Source organism: Cynocephalus volans, chromosome 13 (assembly GCF_027409185.1).
Source record: "Cynocephalus volans isolate mCynVol1 chromosome 13, mCynVol1.pri, whole genome shotgun sequence".
NCBI lineage: Eukaryota > Metazoa > Chordata > Mammalia > Dermoptera > Cynocephalidae > Cynocephalus > Cynocephalus volans.
In genome coordinates this window covers 12,732,618-12,753,831 of record NC_084472.1, presented here as the reverse complement: position 1 = coordinate 12,753,831, position 21,214 = coordinate 12,732,618, and the positions used below count along the sequence as shown (strand labels likewise).

Genomic DNA, 21,214 nt, shown 5'->3' with positions numbered 1-21,214 from the left:
GCAACTTCTTAGCTGCTACCATTTGAAAAGTATGTTTAATGGAAAGGCATACAGGTTAAATACTTCTTAGCTGGTTCCCTTAACAACAATTACAGACTGTCTAGTACATGCCCAAGTTTCTACCATAAATTAACTTTGAAAAAAAACACCTAACCGGAAATTTGTCATGTTTTGTCTCACAAGTGATATGAGCTAATCAGTTTATCAGATTAGACAATATATCTCTGACATATTCCAGAGAGCAATGCTTATGAATTTAGGAATCAGTACTGAGAAGGTGCAAGTGTTATGGCTCTGAGCTGTACTGAGATCATTTTTAAAATGTAGTTGCTAAGCCAATGAGGTTCTAAACATGATCATATCTAGGCAGTGAGTAACCTGCTAACTGAAGGAAAACAAGACTGTTGTCAGCATTTATAATTTTCTAAGAAACCTTTGTTGCTGTGGTGATTTTGAAGCTCTTTAGCTAAAAAAAAAAAGTAAAAACTCTACATTGTTACTAGCACAGATAATAAATGGCAAGTGTGTAGAAGGCAATGGATTAAGAAGGTGTCATGGACAATAGTTGTTCAGTTCTGCAGGTGCCACAAAGCAGAGCCTAAAAAGAGAGGCAGCATCAGACAGTGGGCCAACAGTGAGGCCCCAGGGGCTGCCCCATCGAACTGCACCTCTTCATGGCTGTAACTTTGCGCAAGCTACATAACCTTAGTTTTCCCATTTGTAAGATGAGGGTAATATTAATACCACCCCACAGCTGTATGGATCAAGTGAGTTGACATTTATGAAGCATTTAGAAAAGTGCCTGCACACAGGAAGCAAAATATAAGAATTTGTTAAGCAAACTAAACATATTTCCTAGTGATGCTTAAGCTTCGTTAGTACTTTTCAGAATTAGAACTGCAAACTACTATTATCAAGTCCACAAATAGTAGCTTCTCTTCACTCTGATGTTTCTAGATATAAACTTTCAAATTATACGATAGATTTATAATTTAAAGAGGAAAGAATAGTGCTTTTTTTAGTAAAACATCTCTTCTCACTGCCTAGAATCTAAAGTATTTAGAATGTCATGTCTAACCATGTGTATGTGTCATTGTGGACACTTTTCACTTTAGATTTCAAATTCATATATTATTAATCATAACATTTAGATTAATTAAATTCTGGCCTTGGGAATTAAACCAAAAATACTTCGAGTCCCAGTGTTGCCATCTCCTAGCTATGTGTCCTTCGGGGAGTTAGCTAAGCTCTCTGAGCACCTACTTCTCATTTGAGAAATACAGAGAAAATGCACAGCGTTGTTGTATTGATGAAATAAGACCCTGTAAATAAATTGCTTAGCATAGTTAAATGTTAATAATGAAATACTGTATTATTTTAATAGATAACCAGTAAAGAGTTAGCATCAAAATGTTAAATACCTGTTTTATCTTGTCATGGCAAACCTGGCCAGTTCCAGGAAGCCTCCTGGATAACCCCTCCCTGTCACTGATAACTCCTGTATCTAGTGTCTCTTTAGTACACATTCCATTTATAGCACCACATCTTAGACTTGCTAACATGTTGATCTGGAATTGTTCCCAAATTCATTTACACTTTGTCTCTCCTCTCTGTTAAAGCATATTGAGGGCAAGAACCAGCCTCCCCTTCCTCTTGTCTTTTTAAGTTAAGCCTTGTGCAGTGTTCTGGGCACTGTAGGCTGTTTGTACTTCCTGATGGATAAAAAGGGCATTATGCATTTCTTTCACCAAAGTGAGAAGAATGAGATCCAGGTTGAATTCATGTAGTGGAAAATGTAAGAGGAACTGCAGAGAAAGCCATAAAGAAACCTTCTAAAGCATAGTGCAATGCCCTCCTGAACTCAAAGAAGGATTGTGGAAACAAAAAACGGCAGTGCTCTGACAACATTCCCCTCATTAAGGACTTAGTGTAGCATCCAGCATAGCAAGAGGAAAAGAGCTATTCAGATAAGTAGTAGCTCTACCAGGTAAGTGCAGCAGTCAGAGCCAAAAGGAGAGAAGCTCTCACGAGGTGTTACTTGTGTGTATGTGTGTGCAATGTGTGTGTAGAAGCTGACAAAAAAGAAAATTAAGAAAATGCCATTAGCATTCATGAGGAGATCATTGGAAACCTTCAAAGAGTGCTTTAAGCAGATCTGTGGAGGCTGAACACAAATTAGGGAGTGTTCAGAAAGAATAGGCAATTGGGAAGTGAATGTAGCCAGTGTAGACCACTGGTTTAGGAAAAAGATAGACTGGATATGACAAGGTAAAGATGAAGGTTCAGGGAAAGCCTAGATAAACCAGAAAACATTTTTGAATTTTAAGTGACAATAGAAAACAAATCACTGAAAAGCTCAAATAAAACGGCTCTCCTTTTCCATGGCATTCTTATGCCTGACGACTGTTATCAGGGTGAGAAAACTGAAGAGTATACACGAATCAGAACTGATGGTTTTAATTTTTTCTAATACACAGGTTGTTTTAAAGATTGAGACATGGTGTTGCACATATTCAAGACATTCTTAAACATATTCCCATAAAACACTATTACTGAAATGTTAATGTCTAAAGTTTTAGGTAATTATGTACATTACTAATATGCAGGGTCATACAAAAGAAAAGGAAAGAAAAGAAAAAGGTAGGATTTTATAAAAAGCAAATTATCTGTTTTGTATTGGAATAGGTTCCTCAAGATGAATGGACGGGGTACACCCCTCGAGGTAAAGACGATGAAATTCCATGCCGAAGAATGCGGAGTGGCAGCTATATCAAGGCCATGGGTGATGAAGACAGTGGCGACTCAGACACGAGTCCCAAGCCCTCTCCCAAAGTTGCTGCACGAAGAGAAAGCTATCTCAAGGCTACTCAGCCATCCCTCACGGAACTCACCACACTCAAGTAAGTAGACCTAGCACTATATTTCTTAGGAGAAGTATAGTACTTCTTAATCCAACTTCTTGTGTTAGCATCTAGGATCAGATCGTGTGACTCCTAGCAGAAGGGGGGCCAAAAATGTCCTACAGATGGAGCATTGTAATACATGAATGGTTTACTGATTTTGACATTGGATCTGACTTGTATATCCCACTGCCTTCAAAGACAGGGGCACTCAGGTGTGCTCTACATAGACCATAAGCTGAACTCTTCACCTCTAATAAGAAGGGTTTGAAACAATCCAGAATGGTTTCTGAGAAGAATTAATATATCAGTCAATGAGAAGATAGATCCATGTGTCCCAATTCTTGGACATTCGTTCAGCCACTAAATATGCAGGGGAACTCTTTCTTAAAAGACCCTTGAATTGTTCAAATATGAGAGTCCTTCAGGAAGTTCATGGAAAAATAAAATGAGAAGATAATAGGAATCTTTCCATGAACTTTTTGAAGTACCCTTGTATAATAGAGAAGACTTGCCTTGGAGAAGCTTATAGAATGTAGCCATACTTAATTGGGTGACATGTGAAGATTCTTGATATACATTTTTAAATTTGGGCACTCAGCATATATTACAATTTGTAAGACCTTAAAATTCTTTTTTGTTGTTGTTTTGAAAACTGTGATTATAAGTCGTCTTTACCTCCATTTGTGCTATTTGTAAACAGAGAACTGCATTACAAAGGAAACTACTGAAATTGGTTATTTTAAGCAAGACCTGATTTAATTTTTAATACTATTTATAGAGGGTAAATCAGAGCCATGGAACATGGATCTCGAGATAGAATTCCATTTAAATCTGAAAAGCATATTACAGATATTTAGTATTTTTAAAGTGCCTTTCATTCCGTATTTTGATAAAATACATCCATGTATATTATGCTACAAAATAAAATCTAACAACATAAAATAAATAAAACAAAAAATACCAAAGCAATTGGGTTAAGGAAAACAAATTAGATTATTAATCAAACACACTGAAAAATAGCTGACTATTCTATGAAAAGAATTTATTTAAATAGCAAAATATATTATATTTTACAGAACTGGACAGACAGAGTCCCCTCATGAATTCTTTTTCAAATGGTCATGTGGCATCACTCTGGATCATTTTAATCAAAACTTAATTCCAATTCATTAGTAAACCATCCCAAGAGAAGAAATTCCTCTTCCTTTCCTTCTTTCAGCGTCCAGTCGCCCTTCCTCTTAGCCTTTTTTACTTCATGACTCGTATTCATTTCCTAGGGCTGTCATAACAATGTACCACAAACTTGGTGGCTTGAAAAATAGAAATGTATTGTTTCACAGTTCACAAGCTACACACCTGAAATCAAGGTGTCAGCAGGGCCGTGCTCACTCTGAAACCTTCAGAGGACAGTCCTTTCTTGCCTCTTCCTAGATTCTGGTTGTGGCCTGCGATGCTTGGCATTCCTTGGCTTGCAGCTGCAGCACTTCAATCTCTGCCTCTGTTGTCCCACAGTGCTCTCCCTTCTGTGATTCACAAGGCTGTCTTCTTATGGCACCAGTCATATTAGATGAGGACCCCCCCTTAATGACCTCATCTTAACTTGCTTAAGTCTGCAAAGACTCTATTTCCAAATGAGGTCATATTCCCAGATACTGGGAGTTAGGACTTCAACATATCTATTTGGGAACACAATTCAACCTATAACACCGCCACACATGGTAAAAGTTGATCACTGAAAGAAAGGAGTAGAAACATGTCTTCATTGCACTTTGGCACACCTAGCAGAGGCTCAGAAAATTAAATATACCCAGTCTGAAAAGAACTGAATTTGTAATAAAGGCAGTGGGCCCAGCTGGTCTGAAATGAGAGTGGCCAAAGACCCTTCTGACGAATATCTTCTTTGGACCTTAAAATAGCTCCACTAGAGACAATAACAGGTAGTCACAGTCATGGTGTTAATTGACATCTTCCAGAAGATACAAAAGAGGGCATGGAATGGGCAAGAGAGTCTCTTAGATTTTCCAGGTCTTAGCTTTCTCACTGGTAAACCAAGTAGCACGATGCTGCCGCCTCCAGAGTCCCTTCCACCTCCTGAGTATCCTGGTAGGTTATCATCAAGATGCATTTGTCACATAAACTCAATGACACTTGGGTCTTGGGTGATAAGATACAGCAACTGCTGCTGCTCAAGCAGAGCCATGATAAAGAGAAGGAGAGTGTTCTGGGGAGGCTGAAGGCCGAACAGCTGCTGGGCTCAGCATTCACACTTGTGCCTGTGGCCACTCTCCTCAGGGCTTCCAGACGTGGAGACTCCACTCTGAAGTCACTGGAACTCTTTCTTTCCTATTTGCCTTCTACACAATATTACCTTCCTCCAGTGTCCTGGGCCATAGTTTTATAACCATCTATATTTCTTTTGCTACTCAGGAGTTTTAAGAGCAGAAAGAAACAAACACACAGCTAGTGGCTAGGCTGGTGGTAGAGGGTCAGCTACTGTAGACAGTGAAATCATTCAGGTGACTTCTGGTTAGTGACTTCTCCTTCCTCCAAATCTATGGAAATCCAAAATGGTAACCAATGGACTACGGGACACCTAGTAAACTGAAAACATTTTTCTATACTTAGGGTGGAGTTTTGCCAAACCGTCTCTGTTGTTCCCTGCTCTTCAGCAGGCAAGAGAACATCCGGCCACCATTCAGACATGTCCTTCTTCTCTGTGCTCCCATCGCATTCCCATAATTGTTTCTCATAGTTCTACTTTTCTCCATTCATTTCTCCCTCGCCTATTTTGTGAGTTCCATTTATCACTATAATCTACATGTTAAGCTTCCATCATATTCAACTACACGTGATTATGAGTGATTTCTAGTTTAACTAGATTTAGGATGTACACAGGAGAAAAGGAAAATGCACTATGGAGGCAAAAATTCAGACATGACATGACTCAGAATCAATTCTTGCTTTTATTCCTTGATGATGTTTTGACTGGAGATCATTATTTTTCTAGAAGTTTGAAGCATTCAGTCCCTCATGAGAAAAAAAAAGATTCCCATATCCTGGAATTCTAGTTCCTCAAAAAAGAAAACTATATTTATGTTCCTACTTCTTTGACATTTAAGTCAATTTTTTTTCCTCCTTCCCCCTCAGCAATTCACAGCTTTAGGGATGAATCATAGCCATGAAACAAGATAACTAAAATTAGTAGAGTGAGATTGGGGCAACATTTTGTTTGAGGTTTTCAGCTCCCATCTTCTCTCAGAAATGTTGGAGAGAAGGCTCTCCTACACTCTCTTACACTGTTTTTCTTTTTTCTTTTCCCTTTTCTATTTTCCAAAGGCATCTTAAGTGTTTATATACATGGGGCGGTTTTCATTAGCCACATAATGTTAGTGATTGGGCCTTCAGATAAATAAGGCTGAAACAACCTGGAGTTAAGAGTAGTCTTGAGACAATGAAGTCTACTTTTGAGCCTCCCAAATGCCTCCTGTAGCTGCTCTCTGAAAACTATGTTTTCTCTCTTTCTCTTGTCTTATTCCACAGCTATTGACAAATCCATCCACCTCATCACTAGCTTTTCCTTCTTCCTTAATTATTAGCTAACAATGAACTTGAAATGGCATATCACCCAGGAATATTAGCATTTTCAAAAAGAGCTTCTGAATATTTCATAGTAAATTTTCAGGCAAGTTGGGGAGAGATTTGGGGCCTAGAGTTCCCTCAAAACATGTTGCCACAGTTTGGCTCTGATGAAGAACTTAAGTCTTCTACTTGGATTTGCTATAATATGCAGTTTATTCTGGAACTGAGACTAATGCCTGCTACCATTACTTAAAACCATGTCCAAATCCCATCTTGGACTCTTATTTGATAAAATATAGAAGGAACTTTTTAAAAATGATACTAAATGAGCTGTCATTTAAGAGATTCTAGAGTTCAATTCAGATATACGTTAATCTTATACAAATGACACTTTAAAATATCTTCATACTTCTTTATCCCTTCATCCAGGCACTAAGAAAAATTTTCCCCAGAAGAAATAGCCAGTCTTTAATATTATAGACTTTGAAATTCCTTAGTGAGAAGGGCTTCAGGCTTTTGTGAGAGGGCCAGTTAGACCTCCTACCAGTTTCGATAAAGTGTCTAACAAATTCTGGAAGGTTTATTTTCAGTCCTAAGTGCCTTGAAGGCAGTATGTTCTTTTTTCAGGGTGATAAATCCTCTTAATCTTCATTTTTTTCCCTAGCCCGAACGTTTTTTTGTTTGTTTTGTTTTGTTTTGGATAAATTGGCTAACTACTGAATAGCTCTGTGACTTTGGCAACTGGTTTAATGTCTCTGAACCTCCCCAATTAAAATAGAGTCTGGGGCTCTTTGCACGGGTGGCATCATTTGGGTGTCTCCCACCATGACTCTCCCACCCCCAATTCGAGGGACGGCCTTAGTGGATCCCAGCACTGATGGACCTCTTCACCCTTCCCGCTGAGCACAGACTGGCCTTGGAACCAGTTTCAATGCAGTGCTGCAGCCATCATGACTCGCTGATCCGTGACGCCCACAGGTGCTATTCCTGTCTACGTGGAAGGTCTCTGAGGAACCTTTCAGAGCTAATTGTGTAATTGTAAGAATGAGGCACAGAAGAACTGGCAGGTCACAGTATAAAGACGAAAGGAAGAAGTATTGGTAAATAATTTGAGAAGAGGTAGATGGGGTGTTCAACTTTAATTTTGGAGATTTAAAATGAATCAGGAAGCCCAAACCGCAGCTCCTGGAGGGAGCCTCTTTTTTTGTTTACCTTTGTATGATTTTCTTTCTCTCTTTTTTCTCTCCAGACGCACTGTGTCCTCTGCCTGTTCCTCACGTTCTGCACGCCCCTCCTACCCACCCACTGTTCCTCATGTTTCTTCTCTCCCCAAAGAAAGAGGGAAAGTGCGTGGGGGAGATGGGAGCATTGCAATTTTTTTCCCAGACAGTGAGCCATATTTAAGAACGTGGCAATGTGTATCATCCCCCCTCTGTCCTAATGGTAGGAAATGTCTCTGTTTTCCTTGTTTGTCTGTTTCCCCCAAATGCTTTTCTGTTCCTCTCCTACCTGTCCCTTGGTATAATTGTAACATATAATAGTAAATGCTCCATACAATGGTATTAAAAACAGAATAACACAACCTGATGCTACAAAATTGTGAGTTCACATCCTCAGTGATATAAACTCAGGGTAATTTTCCATCCTTCCCTGACCATAATGCTTTCTTTTATTGTCCTCTGTCATTTCAATTCTATAAGAAATGGAAAAAGTTTAAAACAGGGAAACTCATTCTTGCTCAAGGACAAATTATCACTTGTTACAGACAAATTTTCTGAATACCTCTCCAAAATAAGCTTGATTATATAAAAAAGAAAATAACTAGTACAAGAAATTGCCTATTATATTCAGTCCCCCTTCACCATGCCCAGCTTAAAAAAAAAATCCGTCCTTCATTCAGGTGTGAATACCCTCCTTGTGTGAGTACCGTGGTCTGTACCACATCCCAGTCCCTTGCTATGGAATTACTTTTAGAAAAGTCTATTTGGAGGGAATCCTGAATAGATTGAACTGTTCCTACAATGATCAAGACCACAGAGAGGAGAGAAGTATTTGGTGTCTTTAAGGGAAGCGAAAGAATCAAAAGAGTCCAGAGACTTTTAGCAGGAGGGATACTTAATGTTTTAATGAGGCTCTGAGTGCTGGCCGAGTGCTGTAGGCTTTACTTGCGTGTGTTCACTTGATCACAGCTCCATGCATATGATTTCACCCATTTTACAAGTGAGAAATCTGCGTCTCAGAGAGATTATTTAACTTGTTCAAGATTACCTATCCCTAAATGTCTGAGCTAAGATTTGAGGCCAGATGCTGAAAGCAGAAAAGATGAAGAGCTGTGCAGAATGGTGAACTTACTCAGATTGCAGTGATGAACTATTTAAAAGAGGTTTTAAAATGGAGGGAAAAGGAAGATCAACTGAGTGTGGACAACTGAAAAGTGGCACCAAGAAAAAGAGACATTCACAGCAGATCGTGAGAATGGATTTCAGAAGGCTGCAGGCGACATGAGCTCTGGCCTGCAAGTGTAAGCAGCAGACAAGCATCTAAAACAGGAAGGACCTGAGAACTTCTGACTCAAGCTCGGCCTGGGGTGAAGGAAGGAAGGATCACAGGACCAAAGAGCCAGAGCTACAGAAGGTGCTGGCTAATGCAGAACACAGGGAGAAGCGATAGCCTCTTAGAAGCCTGGTCCAGCTTTGTGGGGACTAGTGCGATAACACATCCTGGACCCTTATCTGCTCCATGGCTTACAATGTGGAACCTGAGCCTTCTTCATGTGACCACAGACCAGGTTTACACTTTTGACAGCTGGCTACACAAGGCTGTGAAGACAAGGCCCTGGAACAGGGAAGAGATGTGAGCAACAGGAGACCCCAGGTGAAGGTTCTGGAAACAAAGATTCTCCATTTCCCTTAGGTAGTACCAATCAGAGATGCCTCCCACTGTCCTGCCAGAAAGACTTAGGTTTGCAAAAACATGTAAAATTCCCTCATCTTGCCTATCTGCTAGGTTCCTTGTTAAAGTGCAGACAACCAGGTAAAGACAACACCCTAATTACAATCAGAAATTGTATTCATGTAATCACTTGCTCATATATTCATGAAACAAACATTTATTCCATATCTTTAATATTTAAGTACTGTGTGAGTCATTTATACATTGGTTTCAATAAATTTATTTAATGCTTTACTAAAATCTCATTTTCCAGAGTCAAGTGTGAGGGAAAAAAATATATATGTATATACATGCCCACACCCACCCACATACACATACACACACACAAACACACACTAGAGTCTAAGAAGGCAAAAGCAGGCACTACAGGGAGAAAAAGACCTTAAAGTTCAGAGGCTGGAGATATTAAAGTTGGTAGTTTTGTTCAGAAATTTTTTGTAGTCAGAAAAATCCACTTTACCTGGCTTGGGGTTTTTTCCCTTTCTTTTTTTTATTGTAGGTTACTATTTTGTCAGCATAGTTCAAGTTATTAGCTGTGCTTTCATTTTATATGGTTAAAGAAATCTTCATCTTGCACCCAGATGGCAGGACATTATGCAGAAATGAGAAAAGCTTCTTTAAAAGGAAGCTTAGGCAGACATATTAGGAGCTGCCTCTAATCCTTTTTGGAAGCAGGCTGGGTACAAGTCCCAAATAAATGTACCTTTACAGAGGATGCATATGGAATAGCAAAACCGTCAGCATCCCTATATATCACACAGGAGGAAAGGAGATCAAAACTGCAGCCAGAGGAATTTAGGTTAGCTGCAAGGAGGAACTTCTAACTGCAAAGTTATTTATCGAATAAATTAATTTGGAAATATTTAGAGAAACTTTTCTAGACATCTTTTAAAACAACCTGAATTATATTTCTCTTAGAGCTTTGATATCTGCTTGGACACTTGAGTTAGATGGACCAAATATCTATATAAGACATGCCAGCCTGAGGAGTCTAAGGCTTCACCATAAGATCAGCTGATCCTATATTTTCAAGCTCAGCATGCAGGAAGATGAGATTTCAAGGCACCCAAATAATCCAGTACTCCCTAAATACACTCCTTCTCTTCCTGACTGCCCTTTCTGTCAACAGAATTACCATTTTCCTAAATGCAGTGGAAACTTCGTGGCTCACCTCGCATGTCTTCCAGCTTTAGGGCTCCACTATTTCTCACTTGAATGATGACAGTGGGCTGATTGGTGTGGCTGCCACCAGCGTCTCTCTGCTGCAGATCCTTCTATAGATTCTCTACCAGGTTACTGAATAATTGTCTCTGAATCCCATTTTGTCAGTGCACAAAGTCCTCAACATAGCATTCAAAAGTTTCACAGTAAGACTCCATTCTCCTTTGATATCTTCTTTCCTGCTGTTTTCTCTCAAGTATTCATGCTTCAGTCAAATGCAACTACTAATTGTTCTGAAGATCTATTCTGCTATCTTCAGGCCTGTACTCCTCAGGACAGGCTAGATTATGATGGGGGTTAAAAAGCAACCCCCAGATCATAGATTCTTCTAACAAAAATGTATTTCTTGCTCATGTGACACGTCTATCTTAGGTCAGTAGGGAACTCTGCTCACTGTCGTCACCCAGGGGCCAGCTTGTGGATGCTCCATATCAATAGACACTTCCAAAGTCACTAAGGCAGGGAAGAGCCAGGGTGAATTGAGCCTCGGGTCTTAAAGTCTGCACTAGCAAGTTGAACAGTCACCTCCAGTTCCATTTCACTGGCAAAAGCTCATGACAGCGATGTCTAACTTCACAGAGGGCAGGGAAGGTAGTCTTACCATGTGTCCAGAACGCAGACACACAAAACAATATTTCTCAAGCAGCACTAATGACTACTGAAGTCCATCTTTTTGGACACTAAATATTTGAATTAGTCTCTCTCTTGCATGCAAAATATATTTATGCTGCACTATCACCACCAAAGGGGGAAAACTCAAAAACCCTATCCTGGCACAATATCACCCTCAAAGGTTATGGCCCATGGGTGCTGGTTGATAGTCTGTACAGCAGGGAATGATACATAGTAATATCTCTGGTCCAGGTGTGTCTTTGAGACACGCAAACTCAAAAAGACAAATCATCAGCCTCCACATACCCAACATATAATGCTAGAACAAGAACAAAATACCCACGATAAATATTCCCATTCAGAAGGAAGAAGATGGGGGCCGAGCCCGTGGCGCACTTGGTAGAGTGCGGCGCTGGGAGCGCTGCGACGCTCCCGCCGCGGGTTCGGATCCTATATAGGACTGGCCGGTGCACTCACTGGCTGAGTGCCGGTCACGAAAAGGACAAAAAAAAACGAAAAAACAAACAGAAGGAAGAAGATGGGAGATAACAGTAGCCATGGGTCCAGAGCGATTCTGTAATGCCCGTGGGTAAGATGTTTCAGGCTCACTACCCTGGGGGCGGGAATGTTTCTTTTTTTTTTTTTTTTTTTTTTAAGAGGGAAGAATGACTTTCCTCATTTTCTTTTTTTATATTTATTTATTTTATTTATTTATTTATTTATTTGTCTTTTTCGTGACCGGCACTCAGCCAGTGAGTGCACCGGCCATTCCTATATAGGATCCGAACCCGCGGCGGGAGCATCGCTGCGCTCCGAGTGCCGCACTCTCCCGAGTGCGCCACAGGCTCGGCCAGGAATGTTTCTTGATTAGGCTGCAGTTCTGCTTTCTGGATGCAACTTCCGGGTCCATTGTTCTCCATGTTTCCTAGCTCCCCGCTCTGAGAGAGTCTTCCATTTCTATTGTCTTCCTTGACCACGTCCATAGCATACATCATGGAGCAGGAACACATGTTCCTTAGGAGCCTGAGAGACATTTTAAGATTCCTCCAGTTACCACGTCTTTTGGTCAAGGCTTGTGGTTCTTCTGGCAGTGTAGCACTCTCAAAACTGTGGTCAGCTTCTCCTCCACTGGCTCCAGCGAGCTCCATTTACCAGTTGTCACACTCACAGCTGCCTTCCAGACACAGCAGTCATTTTTGCTCAGTTTGTTTGCCCTACCACCCCCATGCCTCCCTCTCTCTCAGGTGCTCTCAGCTTATCAGACTAATTGGGAGAACCAATCTTATGAGCTACTTTCCTCTGAATCATGTTGTCTAATCAAAAGAATTTACTTGTATCTTCATCTCAAATCATCTGAATCCACTCAGAGCCTTGAATGATGAGGTGAGGTGCCCCTATCCTCGATGTGAACTTTGCCACAAAGGTTTGTTTTCATCGTGTCTTCATTGCTCAAAGGCCTCCTTAGGTTCACCTTTCACAAGTTAGGCTGAAATCAGTTGCTTCTTCCGATCCTTCAAGTCCACAAACGTCTAGACTCTCCTTATTCCCTTTCATTGCTATTTGCAATATAACCTGTTCTTTTCTGAGCTCATTTCCGATTGTTTAAAACCCTATCAAAAGTTGTCAACAGCAACCAACACATGCTATTGACATTGTGTTTTGCAACTGCTTCCTCTAGAGTTACCCAAGTTCATCTGTTACATCATCTACCTTCTAGGTTGTTTAGACAACAGTTTACCAAATGATTCACCACTGCATAACATGGATCAACATTTTTCTAGCTTTGGATAACAATCACCTCGCTGCCTGCTACCAAATCCTGAAACCACAGCCACATATGCTAGGGAGTTTTATTGTTCTTGTTGTTATATGAGCACCCCACTTCTGTTACCAATTCATGTCCTAGGTAGCATAGGCTAGGTTATGCTCCGCTAACAACCCCCAAATCTCAGCAGTTAATTTTTTGCTCACCATATGTGTCCATGACGAGTTAACAGGAGGCTCTGCTCATTGGAGTCACTCAGAGACCCAGAATGACAGAGGCTCCCTTTCAACAGGTGCTTGTGTGATCACCAAACCAAAGAAAGGGGATGTGGTGGATTAAGCACTATTTCCTGGAGTGATACACATCACTTTCACTTGCATTTCATTGCTAAAGCCATCTACATGACCACTCCTAGTTTCAAAGAGCCAGAAGAGTGCAATACTACCATATGCCCAGAAAATGGAGACTGGTGAACAGTAGTCCTTTGTTTATACTGATCCTCATCCTATACCTCTGGAATGTCATCCTTACTCATTTATTCATTCCAAAAAAACCTACAGTAGCATACTGGTCAAGAACACAGGTTCTGAGGCCAGATTACCTGAGTTCAAAATCATAGCTCTGTCACATCTTGATGTGTTACTGTGGGAAAATCATTTAACCATTCTGTGCCTCAATTTCCGTATCAGTCATATAAGGATGATAGTATTTTCTACCTCAAGAGTAATTGTGAAGAGTCAAGAAGGTAATGCATGTGAAGCACTCAGCAAAGGGCCCAGCACAGAGTAAGTGTTCCGTACATGTTAGTTATTATCATCATTATTATTATTTTTGGCTACCTACTATGTGCTAAGCATTAAGATATCTTAGTAGTCAGGATTCCTAATATAATAGAACTTATAATACAATGAGGAAGAAGACTAAAAGAAAGTCTCCATTCTTTTAAATATTCCTCTGGAGCAAAGAAAGAAACAACAAACACAGTTACAGGTCAAACTTGCAGAAGGAGAGAACAGAACTGTGGTTATTAGAGGAAGGGGAGGAGGAGGTGGGTTAGGGAGAAATTGGTTAATGGACACAAAGAATGAGTACATTTTATAGTGACAAATATGCCAACGATCCTTATGTGATAATCCTATTTGATTATCACATATTGTGCATAAACACTGATAGTCAGCTCTGTACCCCACAAATATGTATAATCAATTATGTTTCAATTAAAAAATAAAATACTAGCAAATATAAAATTTTTTTAAAAATTTTTAATTAAAAAATAAATAAATCTTCCTCTCAAATTTAACCTCTCCCTATTGGCTGTGATTTCTTCCTCCTAAGAACTCCCGAGGCACTGTGTCAAAACATTTCCCAAGATAGTTATAACCTTCCACACTTTTCTGTTTTCTCTATCCCTCACAAAGAGGAGGGTTCAAACGCTATCTGAAGTAACATGTGTGTGAAGCTCTTGGCACAGGATCAGCCCCGAAAAGATGCTGAACAAATGCTAACTACACCATCACGCAGTCCCTCTGTGCCTCAGGCGCCATCAGCAGTGGCTTCCCAGAGTAGCTTTAACCCGCAGTTGTTGAGTTGAATTGTCACCTAACATCTGCCCGGTGTCCTTTGGCTGTGTCTGTGCTCTCTCAGACTCCTCCCCTCCCTCTGCTTCTCAATGTGTGGTTCTGAAAAGCTTCCTGTTCCTTCCCAACCCTACTTAGCATTGCCAGGCCCCCTGCAGGCTGGGAGCGCAGTCTGGCAGGTACACATTAGCATGTTAAAAATATCTACGCGGCCATCCCTAGGATCGTCAACCACTTTGAACATAGCATATTTGTCTCAGTTCATCTGGGGAATCCCTGTTGTTTCTAGTTCTTTGAGGAGGAGGTGGGGGCTATGAGAGACCAACATTAACTAGTCCTTCTAGAATTGGGAAGGGTCTACTTCAGTGATCACAGTAACAAGTCACCACTCTTTAAAAATTGTTTGTGAACCCAAGTAAACCAATGAGGAAATATATTTAATCGTCATCCTTATAACTAGTAATATTTTAATTTTCTCCCAAGCCTATATTTTCAAGATGAATAATTCTGCCCTGATTTGATCATTACAAATTGTATACATGTCTTAAAATATAACTCTGTACCCCATAAATATGTACAATCGATGAGTTTCAATTTTAAAAAAAATTCTGAATAGCAACTTACCAAGTGTTTTTAGTATGTCTCATTTGATCCTCTCAGTGGTCTCAGAAGGAATTTAGAGTTGATTTTAACCAACACTTACACATAAACCAAGGGTTTCTCTAGGTTAGGAGCCTCCTGGGTAGAGCCCAGGCTTGGTCCTGGGTCTTAAGCTCCAGCCCTCTGCTTTCACTCCAACTTCCTTGCTCCTGCTGACTCATGGAACTCTGAGGAATTTTCCCTGAACAGTCTGAGGACTGTCTTCACCATCTGGACATTGTTCTTGACTTTCAGCTTAGAACCTTCTTTTAGCACTTCTCTTTCCCAGAAAAAGCTGAGCTGAGAGGCCTTGGCATAGATCCAGGTTACCAGCTGCATATAAAATTGCCACCACCTTGATGGCAACATCCCTGTGCCAGATTTCAATACAGGTGGACACTCTGCTGTGAGTACACACACCTGAGAAGATCAGGCTGGTCCTGGAGCCCACGTCTTCAGAGCCCGGAAGTAAAAAGCCAAGCCAGGACCACATTCCCTTGTTGCAGACCTTCCCCACTCAGTGAAGAAAGGTTACATTGGACTTTTAGAGTGAGAGAAGCTAGAGGTCAAAATAGCTGGCCATGTTTATTAAACCTGAGACTGTGTTTCATCATTGGAAGGAACCACTCTGCCATGTTGGGCTGGGTCCAGTTAGCCCATGAGAACCAATGGTGGGGATCTCTTCCCATTGCCACATTCGATTTTGTCACCCTGGTTGCTTCACATTGGCCATGATGTGACTATTTACACCACGGAAATTAACATACCCTACAAGTCAAAGCTTCATCCTCCTGGAGAATTCATTTTCAAATATTCACCAGTGTGGTACTGTGCATTATCTTCGTGTAGCCTTTCTTCAGAGATAGGATGAAAGAAGAAAAATCTTAGAAGCAAAACTGGAGGGAGCCTCAGAGATTATTCCAACCCAGTCATATTACAATGAGGAGATGGAGGCCCAGAAGAAAGCAGTGCCTTGCTTAAACTGTCCAGCAAATTTGGAGATCCAGGTCTTCTCGCTCTCAACTGAGAATTCCTTTGTGAGGAATCAAAGTTTTCAAGCTGCTGCACTCCCCAAGAGAGACAAGAAAGGGACAAGGCTCCATCTCAAGTGCACATATATGATTAGGCGCCACCAAGAGTGATGAGCACAATTTTGTATAATTATTTGCAAGTTTCATAACTACATTAGTTACATTACCTCAGACTAAACGTGCTATAATTGTTGAAAAAAGGGAAAAACTAATATGAAATGGAAATAGCAGGGATGGCTTCATGAAAGAGAAAGGATTCGACCTGGAGTTTGAATCATCACTTGGAAGCAGCAGACTGGTGGGGAGGCTTGTGGCTGCATGCAAACAGGCCAAGCCGACTGCTGTGTAGAAGAGTGTTTAAAGGCAGGAAACCGTCTTTGGCTAGACGATGAGGACTTTTATAAGCATGATCCTTAAATATCCAGAGAATTCATTTGTTTTAATCCAGTTGGTGAAAGAGAACCATTGAGGGCAGAGCCAGGCAATGAAATGATGTAATTGTTATTTTGGAAACATGGCCCGTATGGCGTGGACGAAAAAGCCAGTTGCAGGAGAGGTTTTGGGGTTTTTTGGAGGGGGGGGGCGTTCCTCATTTAGGTGCAAGTGATTTTATTTTACTTACATGAGTATATATGTATGGAAGGATGTTTTCTAACATCTCAGTGGTCCTTCCTTCTGTGGCAAGGCCTTATGGGTGATTTTTGCTTTATTTCTTATGTTCGCTCTTTCTTTTTTCTTCTTTTCTATTTGTTTTTCTTCTTGTTAAAATGTATCTAATTTTAACCAAAAATTTTTTTTAAATCATGTCGAAGAATAATGGTGACTAACACTTAGAAGTACTCCCTATATGCCAGGCACAGAACATAAATTAACTCTAATGGTATCTGTAAGACAGGAATCGTTATTATCCTGAATTTTACGAGGACACTGGTGCATGGGAGGCTAGTCAACTTTTCAAAGGTCGTAGAGCTACAAGTGCTGCAATCAGGATTTGAATCCAGAGCCCACAGTGTGAACCAGTATCCTGTTGCTGGATGTGATAGAAATAAATTAGGGGCAGAGAGTTTGAAATCAAGTAGAAGAGTCAAGAGAAAGTTGACTGATCAGGGGAGGAAATGGTAGAAGCACAGACTAGGATGATAACAAAAAAGGCTGGAACACAAAGTTACACATAAGTAAAGACACCAGCATCAAAGTCAGCCAACAACATAGTATAATTCCCTCTTGCTGCTGCTGCCCCCACTGTCTTGTGTGTTATGGGAAGATTTTCTTTTATATTATTATAAAAAATAACACATACAAATTTCAGTAGCACCAAAGAATATTTTAATAATCTATAAAAATCTTCCTCCCCTCTCCAATCCCATCTTACCCCTCCTAGAGGTAAAAATTCTATGTATTTCTGTTACCAAACTCAGTCCATCTGCCCTGCCTGTCCTTGAGAAGAAAAGAAAAAAAAGGCTTAGAAGTCAAGTGGTTGGTGTTAGAAAAACAGATGTATTCAGCTGAAGGAGATGGCAGGCTATCCCATCTCAAAGATTTACATTTACTGAGGGGTTAAGGGAATGGAATGTGGGAGGTGAAAAGCAGGAGAGCAGGAGATGTGAGTTAGGAGGGGTCTGTTTCTGTGGGTCAGGTACAAGGTCTTGCCAAGGCCTCATCTGGTTTCTGTTCTTATCTTTGCTGTCATCTCAGGACCCTGCAAGATTTTGGTTTGCGCCAGTGTACTTGGCTGGTGCCCAAGGTCAGCTTCAGTCATTTGGCCTTGATCATTTCTCAAAACTGCAAGTCTCAAAGAAAGAACTGTTAGCTTTGCAAAGTGCTAATTAGCTTCTCTGCCTTGTTTACCTACTTAGCGAGTGAGATAAGAAAGTCAGGAGATGGGAAGCAAGAATGGAAAGAAAAAAACTGTCCTTTTATAAATCCACCCCCTCCACAGCCCAGGCAGCTTTAGGCCCCAAGATGGCTTCAGCCCTGCTCACGCCAACATTTCTTTATGAATCCTTTCAGAAATGTTGTATGCATATATTATGTATATACATGTCTAAACTTCCTTTACACATACCATACTACAATTTGCTCTTTTCACTTAAAATTATATCTTAAACGTTGATTTATATAAGTGCACATAGATTAACTGCATTCTTTTTAACAACTGTTAAGTATTCCATTGAATGCAATGTACCTATATAATTTATATGGGCACTTCCCTCTTTGAATGGGGAATATTCTTTATGCAGAGCTATGGAAGGCAAAAAGGCCTAGTTATAAGAAAAAGAGATACATCATGTCAAAATTGACATAGGATTAAAATCATTGGGTAAGAGTGCAAGAATGAACTAAGAGTTTAAAAGTAATTTCAGTGAACATGAATGCTTAGGATCCCAAAGTACTTGATCATTCAAAAAACATGAAAATGAATCAAAAAGCATGTTATAAAGTGAAATAATAGCCAGCCACCAACATAGTATAATCATAAAATCCTGCCTTTTCAATTTCCTGTGAGCAGTACTGCATTCTAAAGACTATGCCATTCAGGGGTTGAATATAAACAATCTGCCATTGGAAAAGCAACTCAGGGGGCCATTAAAAATAGGTGGATATTCTTGTTTGCTTTTTTTGTTTTTTGACTTACAGTCATGGTGATATTTGATCAACAGCTAGGAATTTTTAGCTTCTTTTCCTTTTTTAGTATTTTGATACTGACTGAGCCATTTAGAAGACAGGTTATGATCCTCTTTCCCATGCCTGTTTCCTTGACTGTCTTGAAAGAAAACAGCCATCTCAGGCAGAGGAAATTCCTGGCATTAATGGAGGGTGGAGTGACCCTTGGGGAGAAAATTTTAGGCTTTTTGTTTTGTTTTGTTTTCCTAAAATCCATTAAATGCCCGTGCTATTCAGCCCTCCCTCCCCCCACCTTCCCTGAGTGCATTTAAGTAGTTACCCATAGCAACCACCCACACTTTAAGTAGCTGAGCTTATTGTGGAAAACAGCTTGGCAAGCCTCTGTCTTGCTCCCATGATCATTCACGGTGCCCTGGAGATAACTACATAAAATCTAAATGATAATTTAAATATATTAACAATGGTTTTTGATCTCCTTAATTTAAAAAAAAAAAAAGCACTACTTTTTAAGTGACATAATAAAATACTGAAAACAGAACTGTTGTCATTAGGGTCTGCTGGTCACCCTCAATACTGTTAGAGATGGAATAATTTCAGGAACGAGAGCAAGGCTGTGGAGAAACCTCAGCAGAAGGAAGGAACAGCATGCTTGGCCCCGCTCCTTTCTCCCTCTCCCTTTAGGGCAGCACCCACACCTCAGGGCCCACCTGTGAGCCTCAGGCCACCATCCTGCCGATGCAGAGGCAGCTGCAAATCATGACAAAAAGCAGAACTGGATACAAATGTGACCTTGACCACTATGCAACCTTAAGCAAGTTAACTTCTCTGAGTGTGATTTTTTTTATTTTGAAAATAGATCTAATTATCTATCATTAAATAAATATTGTGAGAATTAAATGAGCTAACTTATGTTAAGCACCTAATCTAAAATAGTTTACTCAGCGACATATATGTAGTGTCTTCAGTGTGCAAGATACAAATTTTACTTTGAAATAAATTCATTAATTAATAACCAATCAACCTTACAGGAAAAAAGACAACTGGAAAACCATAGAAACAGATGGAACTGGAATCTTACTCTTTCTCTAATCCGACCCCCAGGCCTGGGCCTCAGCTGTCTTCTACTTTGTGGCTGCTCTGGGCTTTTGATTCCTGTAGGTTCATCCCTGGTCCCTGTCCCCAGAAAGAAGGCACTTCCCTGGCTGACCCAAAAGCTCTGTGGTTGAACATGAAGCAATCTGCTTCTACCAAGCCCTCCCCAATTTTGCCATCTGACAGCGGATCTCTACGGCTGCTTTTGAGTCCCTTGGAAGTCCTGTCTCTCTCCTTTTTCCGTCTCTCACTGGATCCTCTCCTCTGTTGGAAGTGTTTCACTGGCAAGTTGCTAAGCATGATCTATGGTTTGGTGAAGCTAAGTGTTTTACTTATTGTTTTAAACTCATATCTTTGCCTGTGTTTATAGGAACTCAATGATTGCAGAAGTGGGGCTTGCAATGTACCGGCTCCTTTTTCCTAGTACATTGTGATACACTGATTTCTTGTCTCATTTGACCAATTTGGGTGAAACACACCCGTCTGATGGTGTAAGGTGTGACCTACTTGATTCTCCCACTAGAAAGGTTAAGAATATCCTGTTTTCATCCTCCTTATAAGGGTTTAATGATAGAAAGCTTTCTCTCTCCTCTTTTTGTTCATATTTTCCATCCTTTGCACTAAACCTGGTAGTCTGCTCGGGCTGCTGTAACAGATACCACAGACTGAGTGGCTTAAACACAGAAATTTACTTTTTCACAGTTTTGAAGGCTGAAAGTCTGAGATTAGGGTGCCAATATGGTCAGGGACCGGTGAGCACTCTTCTCCTGGCTTGCGATGGCCACCTTCTTACTGCATCCTCACATGGTAGAGAGGGAGACAGAGCAAGCTCTGGTGTGTCTTCTTGTGAGGGCACTAATCCCATCGTGAAAACCCCACCTCATGACCTCATCTAAACCTAATCACCTCCCAAAGGCCCCACCTCCAAATGCCATCACACCAGGTGTTCGGGCTTCAACATCTGAATTTGGGGGGACACAATTCAGTTTATAGCACTTGACATTTATTTTATCTTGAGTACAATAGTTTAAGAAAGGGTGGTGAAGCACCATAGAAAGAAAAAACTATTGCAATATGCATTTTTAAGTTATTAAAATATGAATTCTGGTCATTATTTTTACCAGCTGCAGCTGGAATGTGCTTTGATAGCATGGCGGGGATCCAACAGTTCCGTCTCATGCCAACCTCAGCTCTTAGCTCAGTGGCTGAGAGTTTGTG

At 40.5% G+C, this 21,214-nt stretch overlaps 1 protein-coding gene across 14 annotated transcripts in view; it reads left to right on the top strand.

Annotated features, from left to right (window-relative positions):
• DLGAP1 (DLG associated protein 1) overlaps positions 1-21,214 on the top strand; it is a 309,572-nt gene that overhangs the window by 56,601 nt on the left and 231,757 nt on the right. For all 14 annotated transcript variants that reach the window (XM_063076525.1, XM_063076524.1, XM_063076537.1 and 11 more), the window contains one exon: positions 2,686-2,900. In XM_063076525.1, coding sequence (XP_062932595.1) covers positions 2,686-2,900 — 215 coding nt within the window. The remainder of the gene's footprint in view (positions 1-2,685; positions 2,901-21,214) is intronic.